General features: G+C 34.9%; 2 protein-coding genes across 3 annotated transcripts in view; one reads left to right on the top strand and one right to left on the bottom strand.

Moving 5' to 3' along the window:
* Nucleotides 1–17,662, bottom strand: part of LOC127067699 (HIV Tat-specific factor 1 homolog) — a 38,220-nt gene that overhangs the window by 19,391 nt on the left and 1,167 nt on the right. The gene's annotated exons all lie outside the window — the stretch shown is intronic.
* On the top strand, nucleotides 9,592–17,652 carry LOC127067700 (uncharacterized). The gene is made up of 5 exons (XM_051002955.1): nucleotides 9,592–10,041; nucleotides 15,524–15,799; nucleotides 15,916–16,149; nucleotides 16,263–16,464; nucleotides 16,582–17,652. The coding sequence occupies exons 1-5, from the start codon at nucleotides 10,005–10,007 to the stop codon at nucleotides 16,820–16,822; spliced, it is 990 nt and encodes a 329-aa protein (XP_050858912.1). The 5' UTR covers nucleotides 9,592–10,004; the 3' UTR covers nucleotides 16,823–17,652.

Raw genomic sequence — 17,662 nt, 5'->3', positions numbered from 1 at the left:
AGATGCAACATGGTAGCGATCTATCCAATATCTATTAGAGTTGGCCATTGAAATCAAGTGCCTTATTATTACAACATGCTTGGTCACTCGCGTCAGTCTGTAAAATATCTCTTATCGAGCTGTTCGAGTGCATTGAGCTTCATCATTTCACTCGAGAAATGTATTTTGGGAAAGACAACTTTCTACCTACGAATCTGACAATCCTTTTCGATCTAACAACAAATATTTGTTTGTTGTATATTAATAATTGTCGTTTGATTAATATCATAAAATGCAAATCTAATCACATTTAGAGATATTGGTGATCAGCAGTTAAACATATTATATATTATATAGGCTGAATGACCCTTTTTCAAGATCCCATTAGATGCTCTCAAAGTACGGAAGGATCAAAATTTGCATAGATGCAATGTCTTCAGACCATAAACCTACATAGTTAATCCAATGTCCCAGAAATTCCATGACGGTTATTCGCCAATACTAAGGCGTCGACCAAGACGATGGCAACGTATGCAATAGAAAGCCGTATAAATTATTGAAAGGCAAGTTCCAGTTCTACCTGAACGGGTAAGAAGCCGGGTCGTTTCAAACGCACGATGACCGCTTCCTTTCGTGGAAAATCTTCTTCCAGACAAGATCTCGAGATGAAAGAGAAGGATGTGTCTCTACCTTCTTAAGCTGAAGATTGATTATTTTCTAAATGAAGATGATCGAATACCAGGAATAATTTTTTTCAACTTTATTTTATATATTTCGTATAGCATTGTATATTTTATGATTACAAGTATCAACGTTTGATTTTCGGCAATTCAAAAGTCCAAATAAAGATGATAAAAGAACAGACTCCGTAATGAAACCACTCCGTAAATGAAACCACGATTCGAAGTCGACGACGATTAATTAGTGCAAAATCGATGACTCGAGTGATTCGCGTTGATTTCAAAAAAGATTAAAAAAAAAAGAAAGAAAAGGAAAGGAGCCGCCAAAAGAGCCAGTAATGTGGTATTCGATCGGCAACAACATTACATCTGAACAAGCTGCTTGGCAGACGGCCACGAAAAGAGAAAACTCGCGTGTTCGGGGAATGACTCACGGAAGAAATATTCGGGAATATTTGTGTGTATAAACTTTTTTGCTGATGTCATCTGATCAAAATTTTTTACGCAATTAATTAACCAAAATCGCTGCTTTTCTTTAATATTTTATCGATTAATGGAAACGATGCAAGTTATTGAATAATAAATTAATAGTTGTTACGAATTCGGGGATATTATCAACTTTTATATTCGTTTAAAAATTGTAAAAAAAAAAAGAAAGTAAAAGCAAATACACTAACGAAACTTTTCCATTATCGAATGAACAACGACAGCGTTTCTTTCCTTTTTTCCATTATACCTTTTTAAAGCGAGTATTCTCTGTGAACCGATAAGTATTTTAACTAAAGTTTCCTCGACGTTGGACAGAACTGAGGCAGTTTTCCAGGGCTTCGTGCTTTCTAACGTTTAAAAATGCATCGAACCGTGGAAGAATCGAGTCGGATTTCTAAGGCTACAGGAGGAACGTTTAAAAAATAAAATTTCTCATTCTCCTTCTCTCTCTCTCTCTCTCTCTCTTTCTTTCTTTCTTTCCCTTTCTTGTCAGGTAACAGCACAAACGTATTAAACTTGTCGGACGAATATTTTAAAAAAAGATTCTCTCTTTCTTTTCTATTTACTATTTCGAGGACTAGTTCAAACGCCCGAATCAAAGGAGAAATAAATAGATCTGAAGAATAAATGAGATCTTTTATCGTGGTATCGATCGAAAGATATCAATTGTGCTATTTCTAAAAATAACTTTCAAAAGGCTTTGTAACGAAAAAATAACCTGATTCACCAATAGTGCGAGATTTAATTAAAATTGGTAGTGCGTTGCCTCTGGACGTTCCAGTGTTGTTTTCGATTCAAATAACGTTTGTCTCTTCTCCTCGGCTCTCTTCCTGAATCGCTGGGGGCTGATTCATTGGATAAAAATTATAATTTCGTGCATTCTACCGTTATTTTTTTTTTTTTTTTAAATAAAACGTAATAACACGTTCGTCTATTCTAAGATAAAAATTATTATTTATGATCGTCGAACCTAATTAAATAATTACGAACGATGTAATTCGTGTTCCAAGACTTATCGTGCTTTGACAAACTGAAAATAAATATCGTGTAAATAACCGTATTTATAGCTGAAACGACGAAATCAACGATCCAAGTTATAAATATGGATAAGACTAGATACGACTTCCTTGAAACATGTTTTATCGATAATCGAAGCACCCAGAGATAGAATATGCGTTATAAAAAAGAACTATGATTATCATCGTTTTTTTATTATAAAAGAAAAATATGAGACTGCAAGATATACGATTAAGTGTAGCATTAATCCATAAAGCGAACAATTAATATTACTTTTATTGGTTTTGATAAGATAAATGATTCATTCAAATCTTCTTTATTCCGCATTTATAAACCTCAAGAAAACAAGAAAAGTCGAACTGTAAAATGTGTTTTTAGTAGATGAAACTCAAAATGAAATCCGCTTTAGCTTTTTTCCGATCTTCGTGTTTACTCTACTTTTCGCTTTACGGAACCGGTTTCGATATAAGTACGCGGTACCATCATAAGGTCAAGAAGCAACCGAGAAATTCACTTCAAATGAAAAATCTATGTTAGAATTTTTGTTTTAATAAATAATTGTAAAAACGTGTCGATCACGAACATATTATTTTTATTTTTTATCAATTATTTAAATGAAATTGAAAAAATCGGACGCAAAATTGGTATGAAAGAATACTAAATTAACAAAAAAAAAAAAAAAAAGAGAGAGAGAGAGAGAAAATAAAATAACCTGCGAAAAACTAATTTCTATTCGATTTTTTTATTAATCATTCATCGAATAACATAAAAAATGTCGAGAACAAATTTTTTAAGCATCGAACGTTAATATCGACAACGATAGCGCATTGTGCAACGATGCGAGAAAGCATCGAAATTATTCAACAATAATAGCCTGATGCGTATTCCGGTGTAGATGTGTATGTGACTAAAGAGCATAATAATTACTCGCATCAACGATTCCTTGCTGTCTACTGCATATTCTCCCTTCCTCTCTCACTCTCCCTCTCTCCCTCTCTCTCTCTCTCTCTTTCTCTTCCCCTTCCCCTATTTTTTTCATTTTTGTTCTCCTTTCCGACAATAGCTTTATTAAAGCTTAATGGAACGAACTGAATTTCCACGGTCGACATTGGATCGCATTATTCAAGCTTTCGAGTCCGCTGTTACCGCTGCGTTCTGTGAAATTCAACGAGATTTAATATACTTTAAACGCGCCGTACGTGATGGAATCACCGAGCGTTATAAATTTTTTGATGCGAAATGCCACGATGAGAATGAGAGCAAGAGAAAAAACAACACGAAGAGAGAAAGAATATGAACAGCAGGAGGACGTAACGCGTTAAGTCGAGTTGTTGAAATTTATTAAGTTGTTGGAAAGTAGTCAAAATTTTGTATTTTTTGAAATAAAACATGATTATATAAACATTGGTTTGTCTATTTTTATGAAATATCAACGTATCTCATATACATGATGCTGATTTTACTTATCGCATCAATCTGAATTAATTTTATCATAGAACATTATTTTTCGCTTCAATACTCCATTTTTTCTTGAACGATGCAAGTAACAAGAGCAACGGCGAGTCGACGAGCTTGTTGTTAAGATTTTAACCCAGAATCCTAAATGGTTATGCAACATTCATCGCCACGTACGCCACATAGTGTATGATTTTTAAAATATTGTCCCTAGAGAGAATATAGACCAAAAAAAAGGAAAAGAAAAAATATCGAAAATAAAATGTAAAAAAAAAGGATAAAAAAACTTCAGATAAAAATGATAAACGAAATAATAATCATTTTTCGATATACGCTCCATTTCTTCTCTTTCTTTTTCTTTCTCTCTTTTCTTCGAAAGTTAATTTCATTTTAAAATTTAATCTTGCTTCGCTTTATGATAAAAAGCCCATCAGTCGGGAACGACAAAAGGAAGGGAAATTAATTTGCGTAACGCGAAAAGAACGTAATTACGTGCTCGCGAATTTACGTGGAGAATTTAACGATAGGATGATTATTACCAATAGCTCTCGGCCATCATCGTTTTTCTCCCTATTTTTCGATGATACCGAGTTAACCGCGTTATAGTTAACGAATAGCTCGCATAAAATTCTATTATCCTTACTTTTTCTCTTCATTCTCTTGCTGCTGTTCTCTTGACATATTACGTAAGATTTAATAGGATGTAGGTAACAGGTGCAAAGTGTCATAAAGAAATCTTCCTTAATGCTATGAAATAAATAAGAGAAATACGAAAGATAAGAAAAAAGAACATAAATAATTTTTGATCGATTGAACGAACCAATTTGCGTAATGTTCCGAGATTTAATGAGGTGACAACTATTTTATATAATTTAATGAGCGCATAACATCCGAGGAAAAAACTCTTGCTAAATTATCTCTAACGAGGATAACGAAAAAATTAAGTTTGAAATGACCGAACTGAATAGCTCGCAATGCGTATTTTCGAGGAATTGAAGCGTAACCTCATACTAACTCATCGGTTTCGACGCAAAATCGATTTGTCGTTCTCTCGAACTCGCGAACTTAAGCTCCTCGAGATAAACCTATGTACTTCGAAAATATCGTCATGCCGCAGAAGCACGTGGGACAGGCGTTTCCGTTTAATGGCCTCACGCCAATTCCATTTATCACTGCCTATCTATCGGATACATCTGTCGTAGGAATTGATCGAAGCCACGAGTTTTCGATTTAAACTGCAGCGATCAAAATCAATCGGTTTTTTACTTTTAGAGAAAAGAATCGGTACTGTGATCTTTACGTAAAACAAATACGAATGCAATTAATCAGAATCGGTAATGTGACAATTTACGACATTAATTATCCCGAGATGTGCACACAAATTTATTTATTTCAATGCATTGACAATTATGAATCAATGTAATCAAATCGTTTTTCAATATTGATATGGAATAAATCAAATATTGTTTAATTCGTTTGTAAACCCAACTCGATTTGAATCGACGAAACGAAGCGATGTATGACAGAAATGATTTACAAAAACGATCAAGTTTCCTGTTTATCCCGACCATCACAAACTTAGTTTCAACGTCGAAAGAACAATAAGAGTTACGTAACCGACTTGTTGAGATGGAACATAATACTTACGGCCAAGATTTGACTCGAGAGATTTTTTGAGATGACGAATGCTCCTGTTCAAATCCGCGTGGGATTTTGCGAGACGCGTTGCTGCAATCGCCTGTCTGCTTTCGAAAGGAGAAAAGACGATAAATCTGTGGAACTCTATTCGATAATTTTACAAATAAAATCTTACGATCTTGTAGATTTTTTAAATGATTATTGTTGAAGAGCCAAACTTTAAAAAAATGAACGTAAAAAAGTTTTACAGTATCTTTAATTAAGAAGACGTACATACGAAGTAGCTATATACCATGACTGAAATCGTTTAGTATGAAAAACGAAGAGTCGCTCGTTTAAAACGTCCTTCGAGATACGAGAAACAAAAAAATAAAAAGAAAGAGAGCGAAAGAAATATAGGGAGAAGAACTCACGTAGAGGCGATATCTAATGAGGCAAACTAATTAAGATACGTCGGTGTGAACGCGTGCAATAGAGACTGTCGTAAAAAATGCATCATCCTTATTGGCCGTGAATAATAAAGTGAGCGTAATACGTGCTGAAAAAAAAAACAAGAAATTAAATACTTGTTTGCTTTCAACTAACAAAGAAAAGTCATAATTCTCGTAAATAAAAACATTTTTAAATCTTGCCTAATTACGATATAGATATAAATATACGTCGCGATGCAACGAGGATCGTAAAATAAAAATCGAAAGTAGATGGAATCTTAATGAAATATTGAAATAGAAAAAAAAAGAAAGAGCAGAAGAGAACATAATGAAACCTTCATAAACTAGTATTCTTTTCGAATAAAAAAAATAACAAAAAACCTTCGTCCTTTTAATTAACCTTAGCCCAGATCGAGCAATCAATATTTAACGCTTATATGAGAAGAAAAGTAGTCAAGTTTCAAAGGAAGACGCTGCAATTGGGTTTCTCCTGCGATGGAATAAAATCAACGAAGGTCGTCCGTGTCATGGACTACAGTTTTACGTATGTCCGTAGAATTTCAAGGCAGAGAAGCCAAGCTTTGGCGAATGTAGAAAGTACAAGGCACGTGAGACAGTGACGCCCAACGGTATCCGAGTTCAAGGATGAGAAAATAACCACGAAGAGATAACGATATTTGCTCAGTCGTTCACCACTGGTAGGCATAAAAGTCGTCGTCGTCGTCGTCGTCGTCGTCGTCGTCGTCGTCGTCGTCGTTGTCGTCGTCGTCATTGAAAATCGTTGTCTTCGTATTTTATCTTGGCCGATAAACAAAGACGGAGTTAAATATAATGTTTAATATTCGAATCTATGCTACCTCAGCAAAATGTTACAATATCTAATTAAAGAGAAATCGAATTAACTGAGAAGTTTCTTATCGGATCATCAAAGATACACGATACGGTAATTAACATTACTTCCCAATCAACGATCGATAAGATATTCCTATTTGTTCCTTCGCTCATTAATGGACAATTATATTGGCAATCAGCGTTACATCCCGAAGGAAGGCATAATTATTCCTTCGAATCACGACATCAATCTACTACAAAAGAAAAAAAAGTCTATCCCACAGCTCAGCGCGTTAACCAATCGAACGAGTCTGCTTGATAGCTCATTAAAGGTACGATTAGTACGCTAAGATCGTTCGATGATGAGAAAGAGAAAAAGAAAAAAGAAATGTAAAAATAATCTCCCCCTACGAATGATCGACATCGAGGAGTCTCGTTGAGAGAGGATAATGAGAGGATTCAACAAAGAGAGGAAAAAATAGATCATCTCGATTTCTTTCGAGAGCGTTACAAATCGAGCAAAGTTCTGCAATGCGTGCTTCGCTTGGATAAGTTCGAAACGAGTTCGTGATAGGTCCGTTGACGATGTACTCGGCCCAGTTTGGAAAAGACCGACAGAACTCGAGAAGTCCGATAGAGTAATAGGTACATACGTCCGATAATAGTGCTTGGTAGAACATTCTACGTTCGCTACAATTCTCTTTTACAAATATCTCGTACCTTCCAAATTTTTCTGACAGTGATGAGTACGTTCTACCGCGTGGATGCTCGAATTGGGACACTTGAACATGTCCGTTGCTTATGGACGTGCAAATGAAACAGATGTTGATGAAACAAATTGATATTTGATGAAATCCTCTCATCATTATCTTAATATACGATGACAACACGTGATAAAAACTCTTAAGGAATAAAAATTGAAAAATATTCCAATTAAGCAATATCATAAACTCGTACCATACAATATGTTGTATATATATATATATATATACAAAAAGTATGCACGAATACTCAAGAAAATGGTCCGACGATAGTACAAGATGGATACGATCATACTCGTAAACGTAACGACCACTGATCTCGATTCTTACGAGCGCAAACTCTTTGTACCGACCATATTTCAGTCGCCAACGCCTCCTCGGTACAAAGTACACGATGTTACTCTCTCTTGGACCAAGTGATGGGTTCGTTGAACCGAATATCCCGATGGAGAGACCTCTCTCTCTCTTCACGATAATCGCTCTTGTATTTTATCGTCCGGCTTGCAGAGTCGCTCCTGCGTTTTACATCCGCCGAAATCGAATCGATGCTTCCTCCACTTCAGTGTCGAACGAAGCGGAAGCTGTTGTATATATATATATATATAAATAAATATATATATAAATATATCTATATATATATCTACTGCAGTTATAAGCGAATCGCTTATATCAATACATACTTCTTGTCGTTGATGAATTATTTTATTTTCGATTCTAATCCGTTTCACCGTTTCGATTTATCTTAACTGAATCTTCTTCGAATAACGCGGAATACATCAGCGTGATCAGATAAAAAATAAATAACAATGTTAAATTCGTTCAATCAGCAAGAAAGATCAGATTTACGTTCGATGTCGCATATATTTTCCTTTATTTATTTCCTTTTAATTAATCTTAATTTCGAGAAAAATTTGCAGCAAGAATTTCATTTTCTTCGAGAGCAAGATGCTCGGGTGATATTCTTTTTCCTTTTATTTTCTTTCAAGAAAACATTTTTGCGACCGAATACGATAGAAGGGAGTCTCGGCGAAGTCGAGCGAGTCGTTATATTCGTTTTGTACGGGTTGAAAATAAGGGTACAATCTCCCCTCTTCGCTTATTAAACCAGCCTGGTAATTTAAAGACGAAGACGGTATATTTCTTCCTTCTCCCTGTTAAACCACCTTTCAGCGTCTGCAATCTTTTCGGACCAGGTGCGTCAAAAATTTACCTACTTTCTGAAGGAGTTTTCAGATTAATAATATTTATAATGCGAGTTCGGTAGAAGAATTGTTGCATTTTTCCTCGAGCGTGAATCCACGAGATAAACGAAGTGAATGAATCCTGTTTCGTTGAGATACAAAAATTCAAAGGGCTAGTTCTATGAAATTAAATTAAATTTATAATGGCGCTAGTTCGCTCATTTTCTTTCAATTTCTTTTAAATCGTTTCATTAAGTAAACAATGAATTATAGAATAAAATATTTTATAATTATCATTCCCGAATATTTATATTAAAAAAGTCAAGTTGTATATTGTGCCGTCTGAAATACGCGTATAACATAGTACATACATATACATACATACACACACACACAAACACACTCACACAAAATAAAAAGCAACAAGCGGTATAGTAATACTTTTTATAGCTGCTGCATAAAATAAATTCGTATTATATTATCCATCTGATATTTTTAACAATGAAAATACACGAAGCTTCGAATTCTATTTTGCAACGTGAGAGGACACCTAGCTCGACTCGATGAAGATTTATCCCGCAGGAACCTGCCCGAGGGAGAAAGAGATGACCCGTTCGTTCTGGAATTCTTAAAAAACCCGGAAAAAGAATCGGCCGTGATGAAAGGAGAGACGAAAGCAATGCGACACAATGAGAAAGAGGATATTTTTTTTCTTCTGTTTTTCCTTCGAAGGAGCCTCGTTCTTCCCACATTTTTTATCCTTTTTTCTTTCTCGTTTCTATTCTCTTTTTCTATTTTTCCCTTCTCACATTTCTCGAACAAGAAATCCAGGTAATGTCACATGTCACACTGCTCGCTCGTTATTTGACAGAAGAAATGATGGCAAACGCAGCTGGTAAAAGTGTAGTCTGAAAAATTCTACGATATCGAGAAAGTATCCGGGTAGGAAGTATGAGTAGTCAGGATCGAAACTTGTGTGTGGGTTTCTCTCTCTCTCTCTCTCTCTCTCTCTCTCTCTCTCTCTCTCTCTATCTATCTATCTATCTCTCTCTCTCTCTTACTCTTTCGTACTCTCCCTCTATACTCGAGACCTGCACCTCCTCGTCGACGTGGTGGACTCGACGTCGGTGGCAGCCTCAGTCGTTCGCGAACCTTCATCGAAGAACGTTCCTCGTACGAATCGATATAAATATATACACTATCGAACGAACTATCGAAAAATGCTTAAATTTAAGGACAATTGAAAAATGTGAAGAAACTTTTTCTTTCCCCTGCGAATATTCTCCATCGTTTAGTAGAATCACGATCATCTTTTTCTAAAAACAAAAAATAATAAGAGAAATAGAATCGATCAATAAGAAACTTTATTCTATTTACTTTTTCATCGATCGTTACGTCGATCGATCGTATAAAAAAAAGAATCAAAGGTGCTATAAACGCGGCTCAGTGTTCGAGAATGAGGACGATTTCGTATCTCCGTCTTCGCACTACTACCGACGATTTTAGTGAATAAGTTATCTTAATTCGTACTCTGACATAATCATGTGGAAAATTTGGATCCTCCTGCTCTGTGCCACAGGTAAAAACCCCATCCCTAACGTTACTTATCTTAATGGAAACCGGATACTCGTATTTATTTATTTTTTATGATCGCACGTTATTATAATATTGAATAAGCATATGCATTTATCGAATTGTCTCACAGATATTTTTTTTTTCATTTGCTAAGAAAAAATATCACCGGTGAGTCCAAACATAATAAAATATGAATGTAAAAGATTGACTGACTTTTTAACTTAAACATTTGAGGAATCGTGCAGCTAAAAATAGAAACGAAGCGATAGCGGGCGCATTAACGAATTAGCCTTAATTAACATTATTAAACACAAATGTGTTATCGATGCATACATCTTTAAGTATGGAATGCGAAACCCACATTTGTCCTACGCGTCGTACGAACTCATACAGGTAACGATCGTCGCATGCGCGTGTACTACACGCGACGGACCAATTAAAGATTTTCAAATTGGCTCACCACGATAACACGCTATCTCGCTCCAGATGGGAATATGCGTGAAGCCTCGATGATAAAACGATGAGATAAGGATTTTTTCGAGAAAATAAAATCGATTAGAAGACGTCGCTTCAAGGAGACGATGTACGCGATATTTTTGTTTCGTCCTGCTAATAACTTGGAGGTTAAAACAAATATATATATATATATATATATATATATATATATATATATATATAATTAACTTTCATGTAGTTTTTTTTACAAATTCATGCCATAACAAGATTATCGCAAGATCATTGCTACTGGCCTCTTATTAAATTTCTATGTGCGAACGGCGCATATAATCGATTCAAACAAGTTCAATTCTTCTTTATCATCCTTGATCAACGATTGAAAGCAATTAAAAATCGTGTCCTTGCGCGTTGTCCTTCACCGACGAACAATTTTATATTCCTATTAGATCGTTAAATCTTTCATAAGAACGATAATGGAGATATCAATTCGTAATGTTCTCTTCTCATTCGTTAATTTAAAATCATAAACTATAGATCTTCGTTCTTTAAATAGAAAATTTATAAGACATCGATAAAATCTTTTTGACTAACACCGTTCGAAAAAGCTATACATGAAATGAACTATCAAATCCGACATATACTGAACGTGTTAATTGCGCGCGCGATTGTCAGGTAATTCGATAGAACACCAGCCTTGTGGGTTAGATGCTATCAGTAAATGATCCAGTAATCGAATTACGTTGTTACTCTATCCCGAACCACGAGAGCGAAAGAGATAGATGCAGAGCTTTGGAGCCAACCGGTTAAGATCTATTTTCGCCTGTTGAGAATCCGTTCGCAAAGATAGAGCGAGAAAGAGAGAGGATAGTAAATGCTGCGAACATACTATCAAGCTAGATAGAAGTTGTTTCTCTTTCTTACTCGCAATAGCATGTTCATGAGAAAGGTACAATATATTGTCAATGACCAAAACGAACCATGATATTATCTATCTCTCTCGTTCAACTTATGTAATACTATGTGTCATCTTATCGCATAAACGTTTCAGCCAGATACGAAAACATCGAGTTGGCCTATCGTTGGATCTCTAATATATGCGTTAGACATTTTTTATAAATCGACGAGAAATGACTAGCAAGAATCTGCTCTTTCTCTTTTTCTCTTTCTTTTTCGCATGATTACTTTCGACAAACAACGATTTTCAACGATAAATCTTATCGCTTAACTTTGAATTCCATAGAGACAAGCGAAACCTGTTATTTTTATTTCTTTAAGTAAATATAAATCGTCTACGCGATGTATTTAAAAATATCCAAACGTTTATATGTTTTAAAATTATATTAAGAATTCAGTCCCATGCACATATATCGTTCGTTTACTCTAAGTATACATGTCGAAGGACGAGCGGAATATTTAATATACGCATATATTAATATTTATGTAATTAAGAAGGGAATATACGTTGCTGAAATAATAAAATAGAGATCGTAGAGCCAGTCGAAGTTCGTGAATGAGTCATGCGCGAAATTGCACCCAATACAATACGGAGCTCGAGTTAACCTTGTAACACATAGCGCATGTTATTTACAATATGAATGAAAGTACAAGGATTGGGTGGGCGGACCGATCATTTCTTACTTATCAAATAGATGTTAGCTGGAAAAGCGCAAACACTTATTTATTTTCAACTTCGCGACAATTTTCGAAATTCTCGGGATGAGGAGATAGAATTCATTAATGTCGTATTCGAAGGATTATCGAAAGTTTACCGATATGTTGTCACCATGGACTTGCAAATTTCCACGTAACGCGACGTGTTCCATTACTCATGAATTACATACACTCTGGAAAACCGCTTATACAGCGTTCTTTTGCATATCTGTTTGATACTGCTAAATATGTACACGTACAAGGTGAGTCAACGACTGTTGTCATCCAACGTAATCATCTATTTACCGATTGAAGATAGAACGTTTAATATGAAGCCCTTAATGCGTACGATGACTAAGCTATCAAACGCAAAAAACTTTTTTTTTTTTAATCGATAAAGAAAATAACTTCGAACGAAGACAGTTTTTGATACGACCTGTATAAACCGCAAGATATTCAACACGTACTTTTACTAATACTATGAAAAAAATAGATAAGATCGAATATTAAAACGCAAAGATAAAGTGTTCGAACGTTGTTCCTATACTTTCTTCTATTTTTTATCTTCGAAACGAGTGATAGAAAATAAAATTATGATCGATATATCGTACTGGCGAACGCGAATACTCGTTTTAAAAGCCTCTCGTTCTTCCAACTTTGAAGTAAATAGAACGGTATCGTTGTGGAACGATAGTGATCATTCGATATATCGAAAACCGTATAAAATATCTGCAAGCTCTGTCGAACTCGTCCACGGAAAATGAATCTCTCGAAAGCTAGCATCCGTGCAACGATTTAAAGTGTAACGATGATATCATATCTTCCTGATGAATGGACGATATCGTTTTCGCAAACAAACGATCCTTGGCCAAGTAGTAAAGCGGAGAACGACTCTCTAGCAATCCTCTCACGAGTTACGATGTTGGAAACCACAAAACTGGACCGTTTCTACGACAGTGAAATTTAATTTACGATAAAGCGTGACCGCGTAATACTGTGTATGCAATAATTCACGTTCTACCTGTACTGATATAAATTATTCGATTGCGAGAAGTGAATAACTGGAGGTTGAATCTATGTAGAAAATAATAAAGACAATAATAAACAAATTCGCGATTCAGATTCGACGCAAAAAATTTTTTTTCTTTGAAAAAAAATACAAGAATGATATTTGCACTTTATTGAGATATCTTCGATAGAAAATTTATTTTTAAAGTTTAAAGAGCGAATTATCAGGACGAACGACTAACAAACGAGTTGAAATTTGTTATACACATATACTCTCTCTCTTTCACACCTAGATGCTTGGCGCGCGTACATGTACATATGAAAACGTTACGTAAATTTTCTTCTTAACGAGCGCCAACTCGTCCTATCTATATAGAAACATTTCGGAAAAAATCGTGCATGCATTCGCAGCATACAAATAAAAAATTCTCATTCAAATTTGCATCGAATGCATACGTGTCCGTTTATGCCGGCAAACTACCGTCGGTTCAAGGTATACGATCGCGAACTCCATATATGTGAACACGATAAAACCTAACGATTTCTGAAGTAATATCATTTGTATTGCGTGCTGAAAAGAGAACGATTCTAACCAAGAGATCGAATACCAGTCGGAGAGCACTTCTTGGCAAGTTTTAAAGAAATTCCTTGGTGAAGCTCCACTTTCCAAACGACTCACCGATTTATTGTAGATTAAATTGGAATTCGTGCCATAATACGAATTATATAATCCAATGTATTCGTGATGATAATTGAAATCTGCATAAACTTGACGATGCGATTAACCTTTGTTTAATCTCGTTAATCTTTGTTTAATTTTATTAAATTTTGATAAGAAATCACATCAAACTTAAGAGATTAAAATATACAAAGAACTTGACAATCTGACTTTTTTACCAATATTATTACGAACAATAGGATTATATTGTCTTCGTTTGTTAATATTACAGATGCGGACGTTATTTTTGATGTCTTGTCGACTTAATAGCAAAGACAGCTTTCTAGAACGATATTGTTTCTTGGAATAGGCATCATTAAATGCATTGAACGGGGTTAAGCACATTCCACCCTACGCGGAAGTTTATTTTCAGCTTGGCTCTTCTCTATCGATGGACTATTCGGTTTGTTTCTTAACTTTTCGATACGATAATTCTCCATCGATCTTCTTATCTCAACAGGATGTTTCGCGAAAGAAAGAGGGGATTTGAAAGAAAAGTGTCATTGATAGCTAATTGAAATTGGGTCAAGAAGATCGAAGATAACTAAAACAGAGAGGGGGACAGAGGGGAAGAGAGAGAGAGAGAGAGAGAGAGAGAGAGAGAGAAATACGTACACAGATATCAGCGATATTTGTTTAAAAAAAAGTATAAAGTAGAAAGTAGAAGCAATCGCGAAAATAATGAAAGATCTTGGTGAATGTAATAAATAGTCGGTCGTTCTCTGAGAGAATCTTTATTGTCGGTCAATTAGATCAGAATGAACGAGAATGACACGAACCATGTTACCGCCATAAATTCGTGTTAGAGTAAAGCCATGTAACTATTCATAAATACCAGAGGCTATTAAACCGATTAATTCAAAGAATATAATTAATAACGAGTTTCTCATAAAATTTCATGCAACTACGTCGTTAACGATATAGTCGTTAATAATAATGTGTCACTAGTATCACGGATTAATTATAAATTAAAAAAAAAAGAAGATATGCGAAGAGAATACATTGAAATAAAAGATTCGTTCGAAAATATAACGAATACGAATGATTTGGGAAACAGTATTAATACAAAAGTAACGAGCTTAAAGTTTTGCTTAAATTGATCCCTCTTTAAATCCCATTGTATTCGACGTGGTACGAGAGAAAATTGATTCTCAAACAATAGTTCGCATTTGTCGGAACGATCGACAAATATATCCTTTCGTAATAACGTAGGCGTCAACGATTATTCAACCGTAAAGTAGACATATGTATGTACGTACTTACGTAATTTTTTTAAATTCCATTCAAGAATACGCTACAAAAATGTATTCGATTAGAATGGCCGAGTTTTAGCCTTCTGTCTAACTATCCTAATGAAATTCAAATCGAACGATGCACTAAAATTAATTAAATCAAGCATTAATTGGAAAGCAGAGAATTGGACACGCAAATGACAGCGAGAAATGCTTTCCAACAGTTTGCGACTCGAAATTCATTGAATGAGATACTTCCAAGATGAGATCTAAATTCTAACGAAATATTAAAAGTAAAATACATGTATCTATATTCGTATAATATAACATATCGTATATGTTAGTGAAAGTATATGAAAAATTGAAGAAGTTTCAAATGAAATATATATTTCAAACTAATAAAAAATTTCTCATCCTTTCAGGGATATCCTCGACCTTGGTTGATCCTCATAGTTTCGGTATAACCATTCCACCGAAAAGTCAAGGAAAAACAAGTCGGCAACACGAACCAATCAGACGCTTCGCATGTCCCGTAGGATTTTTTCGATTGAAAAGATTCTGTTACTACTTGAGCGCGGGTACAGCACCCTGGAGAGAGGCGTACTTCCATTGCAAGGACAGAAACGCGACTCTTGCGGTACTCGATAGAAATGGGAAAGATAGAATGTTAAGGAAATATCTGATGGGCGACCAATTCAGTAAGTATAACATATAGGTACATCTAAATATACAAGGCAATTGTTAAATAAAAATTTTTATTAGAAAAATCGTAATCGCTCTTTAGCCTTTCGTAATGAAAACAAATCTCTTTTAGCGAAATTGGAGCGATGGATAGGTGGGATTTATAACTGGCAACAAATGGCTTGGGAGTGGGGTGTGACCGGCGAGAAAATGGTTTTTCGGAGCTTCGGTAAAATAAATCCCGGCAAGTCCGAACAATACGCCTGGCACTGCATTGTATTAGATCCTGCTTTGAAGTATAAATGGAACGCCAAAAGTTGTGTGCAACGGAAGCATTATATATGTGAGGTACCAGCCGGGAGAATAGGTGAAAAGATAATAATACTAATAATACATGAAGTTATCTCGTTTAACGAAGAAGTTTGTGAAAGGCTCTTTTTAAATAAAATGAAATAAGATAAAACTTTGTAAAAATTCCAGCCAGAAGACGTAAAAAGACGGCCGATCCCTTCGCGCCACAAAACCAAAGATTAAAGCCTCGCAAACAAGGAAAAAAATATCCTGGTGAGCTTCGAAGGCAAAATAATAGACAAAAAAAGGATTGGAGGCGAGACTGGGCAGAGCAAATTGCGAATCAACAATGGGCGCATGGAGTGAATCCTGGTTCAAGACCACCTGTCAGGTAAATCATGTTAAATAATTAGAATCAACGCACTGTGATTAATAAAAAAAATCTTTTTTTTGTTTTTTTATCTCCCTCCTTGAAATATTCTTATTTTCTTCGTAATTTATATTCCAGAATGAGAAGTTCAAGAGAAAAAATGCGACATCACTCGAACAGGACTATTTCGAATGCAACTGCACCGAAAGTCGCTCAAGTAATACCTCAAAAGCAAGAATACGGCACTTTTTTAGGGGATGGACCGAGTAGCGCAATACATAATCAGCCACAAGCTTTATCGAATGTAAATGACGTATTGTCTCAATTCCAAGCTAAGATCAACGATTTCGCGCGAGAGGAGGTTCTGCTTAAACCTTGAAAGATGTAATCTTACCATCGAATCATCTGCTTCTCGCAATGCCATTTTTCTTCTCTCTCTTTCTCTCTCTTCCTCTCTCTCTCTCTCTCTCTCTCTCTCTCTCTCTCTCTCTCTCTCTTTCTCTTTTTAGTAAACGTTCTTCCTTTTTTTAGATTACAAAAAAAATTCGAGAATTCTCTCGAGGCTACAGACTGAGATAATTTATTATATTGCAAATGAAAGATCGAACCCTCCACAGTTCCTTTTTTCTCTCTGAACTTCGTTAGTTAAATCGAACGTTGCTAAACGATTAAATTATAGCACAATATAAACAAAAAAAAAGATATAACTATATATAAAATCTGTTAGAATCTAATTGCAAGTTGTTCTCTTTAATAGCTTGATATATATATATATGGTTTCAAAGATGTGTATCTGGCGAAAAATTATCCCATACTTAAAATCTTCCCAAATTAAAAAAAATAAACTCAAGTTCGAGAGTACGAGTATTACACCCTTGTATTACGACATATCAAATTAGTATTTCTTCGCTATTTACGAAAGCTTCGAAAAAAAAAAAAACAATTGTAATATCAATGTTATAAGAGCCCGTGTTATTAAAGGAATACTTAATTTACTCATTTAGCGATTAAGCATTACCGCTAGTTGAAATTCTTAGTTTTAACTATATATATATATTATATATAATTCTATCAAGATAATGTTACTTTTACACTGCTTTGTCTGTAAATATGTAGAACCACAATCGCCTGCCTCGTACTTCGTACGTTTAACGTCGTATGTTATAATTAGAATAATAACAACAATAAAAAACATTTAATCAAATATAACATGGTTTCA

Source organism: Vespula vulgaris, chromosome 11 (assembly GCF_905475345.1).
Source record: "Vespula vulgaris chromosome 11, iyVesVulg1.1, whole genome shotgun sequence".
Classification (NCBI taxonomy): Eukaryota; Metazoa; Arthropoda; class Insecta; order Hymenoptera; family Vespidae; genus Vespula; species Vespula vulgaris.
This window is presented reverse-complemented; position numbering and strand designations above follow the sequence as displayed.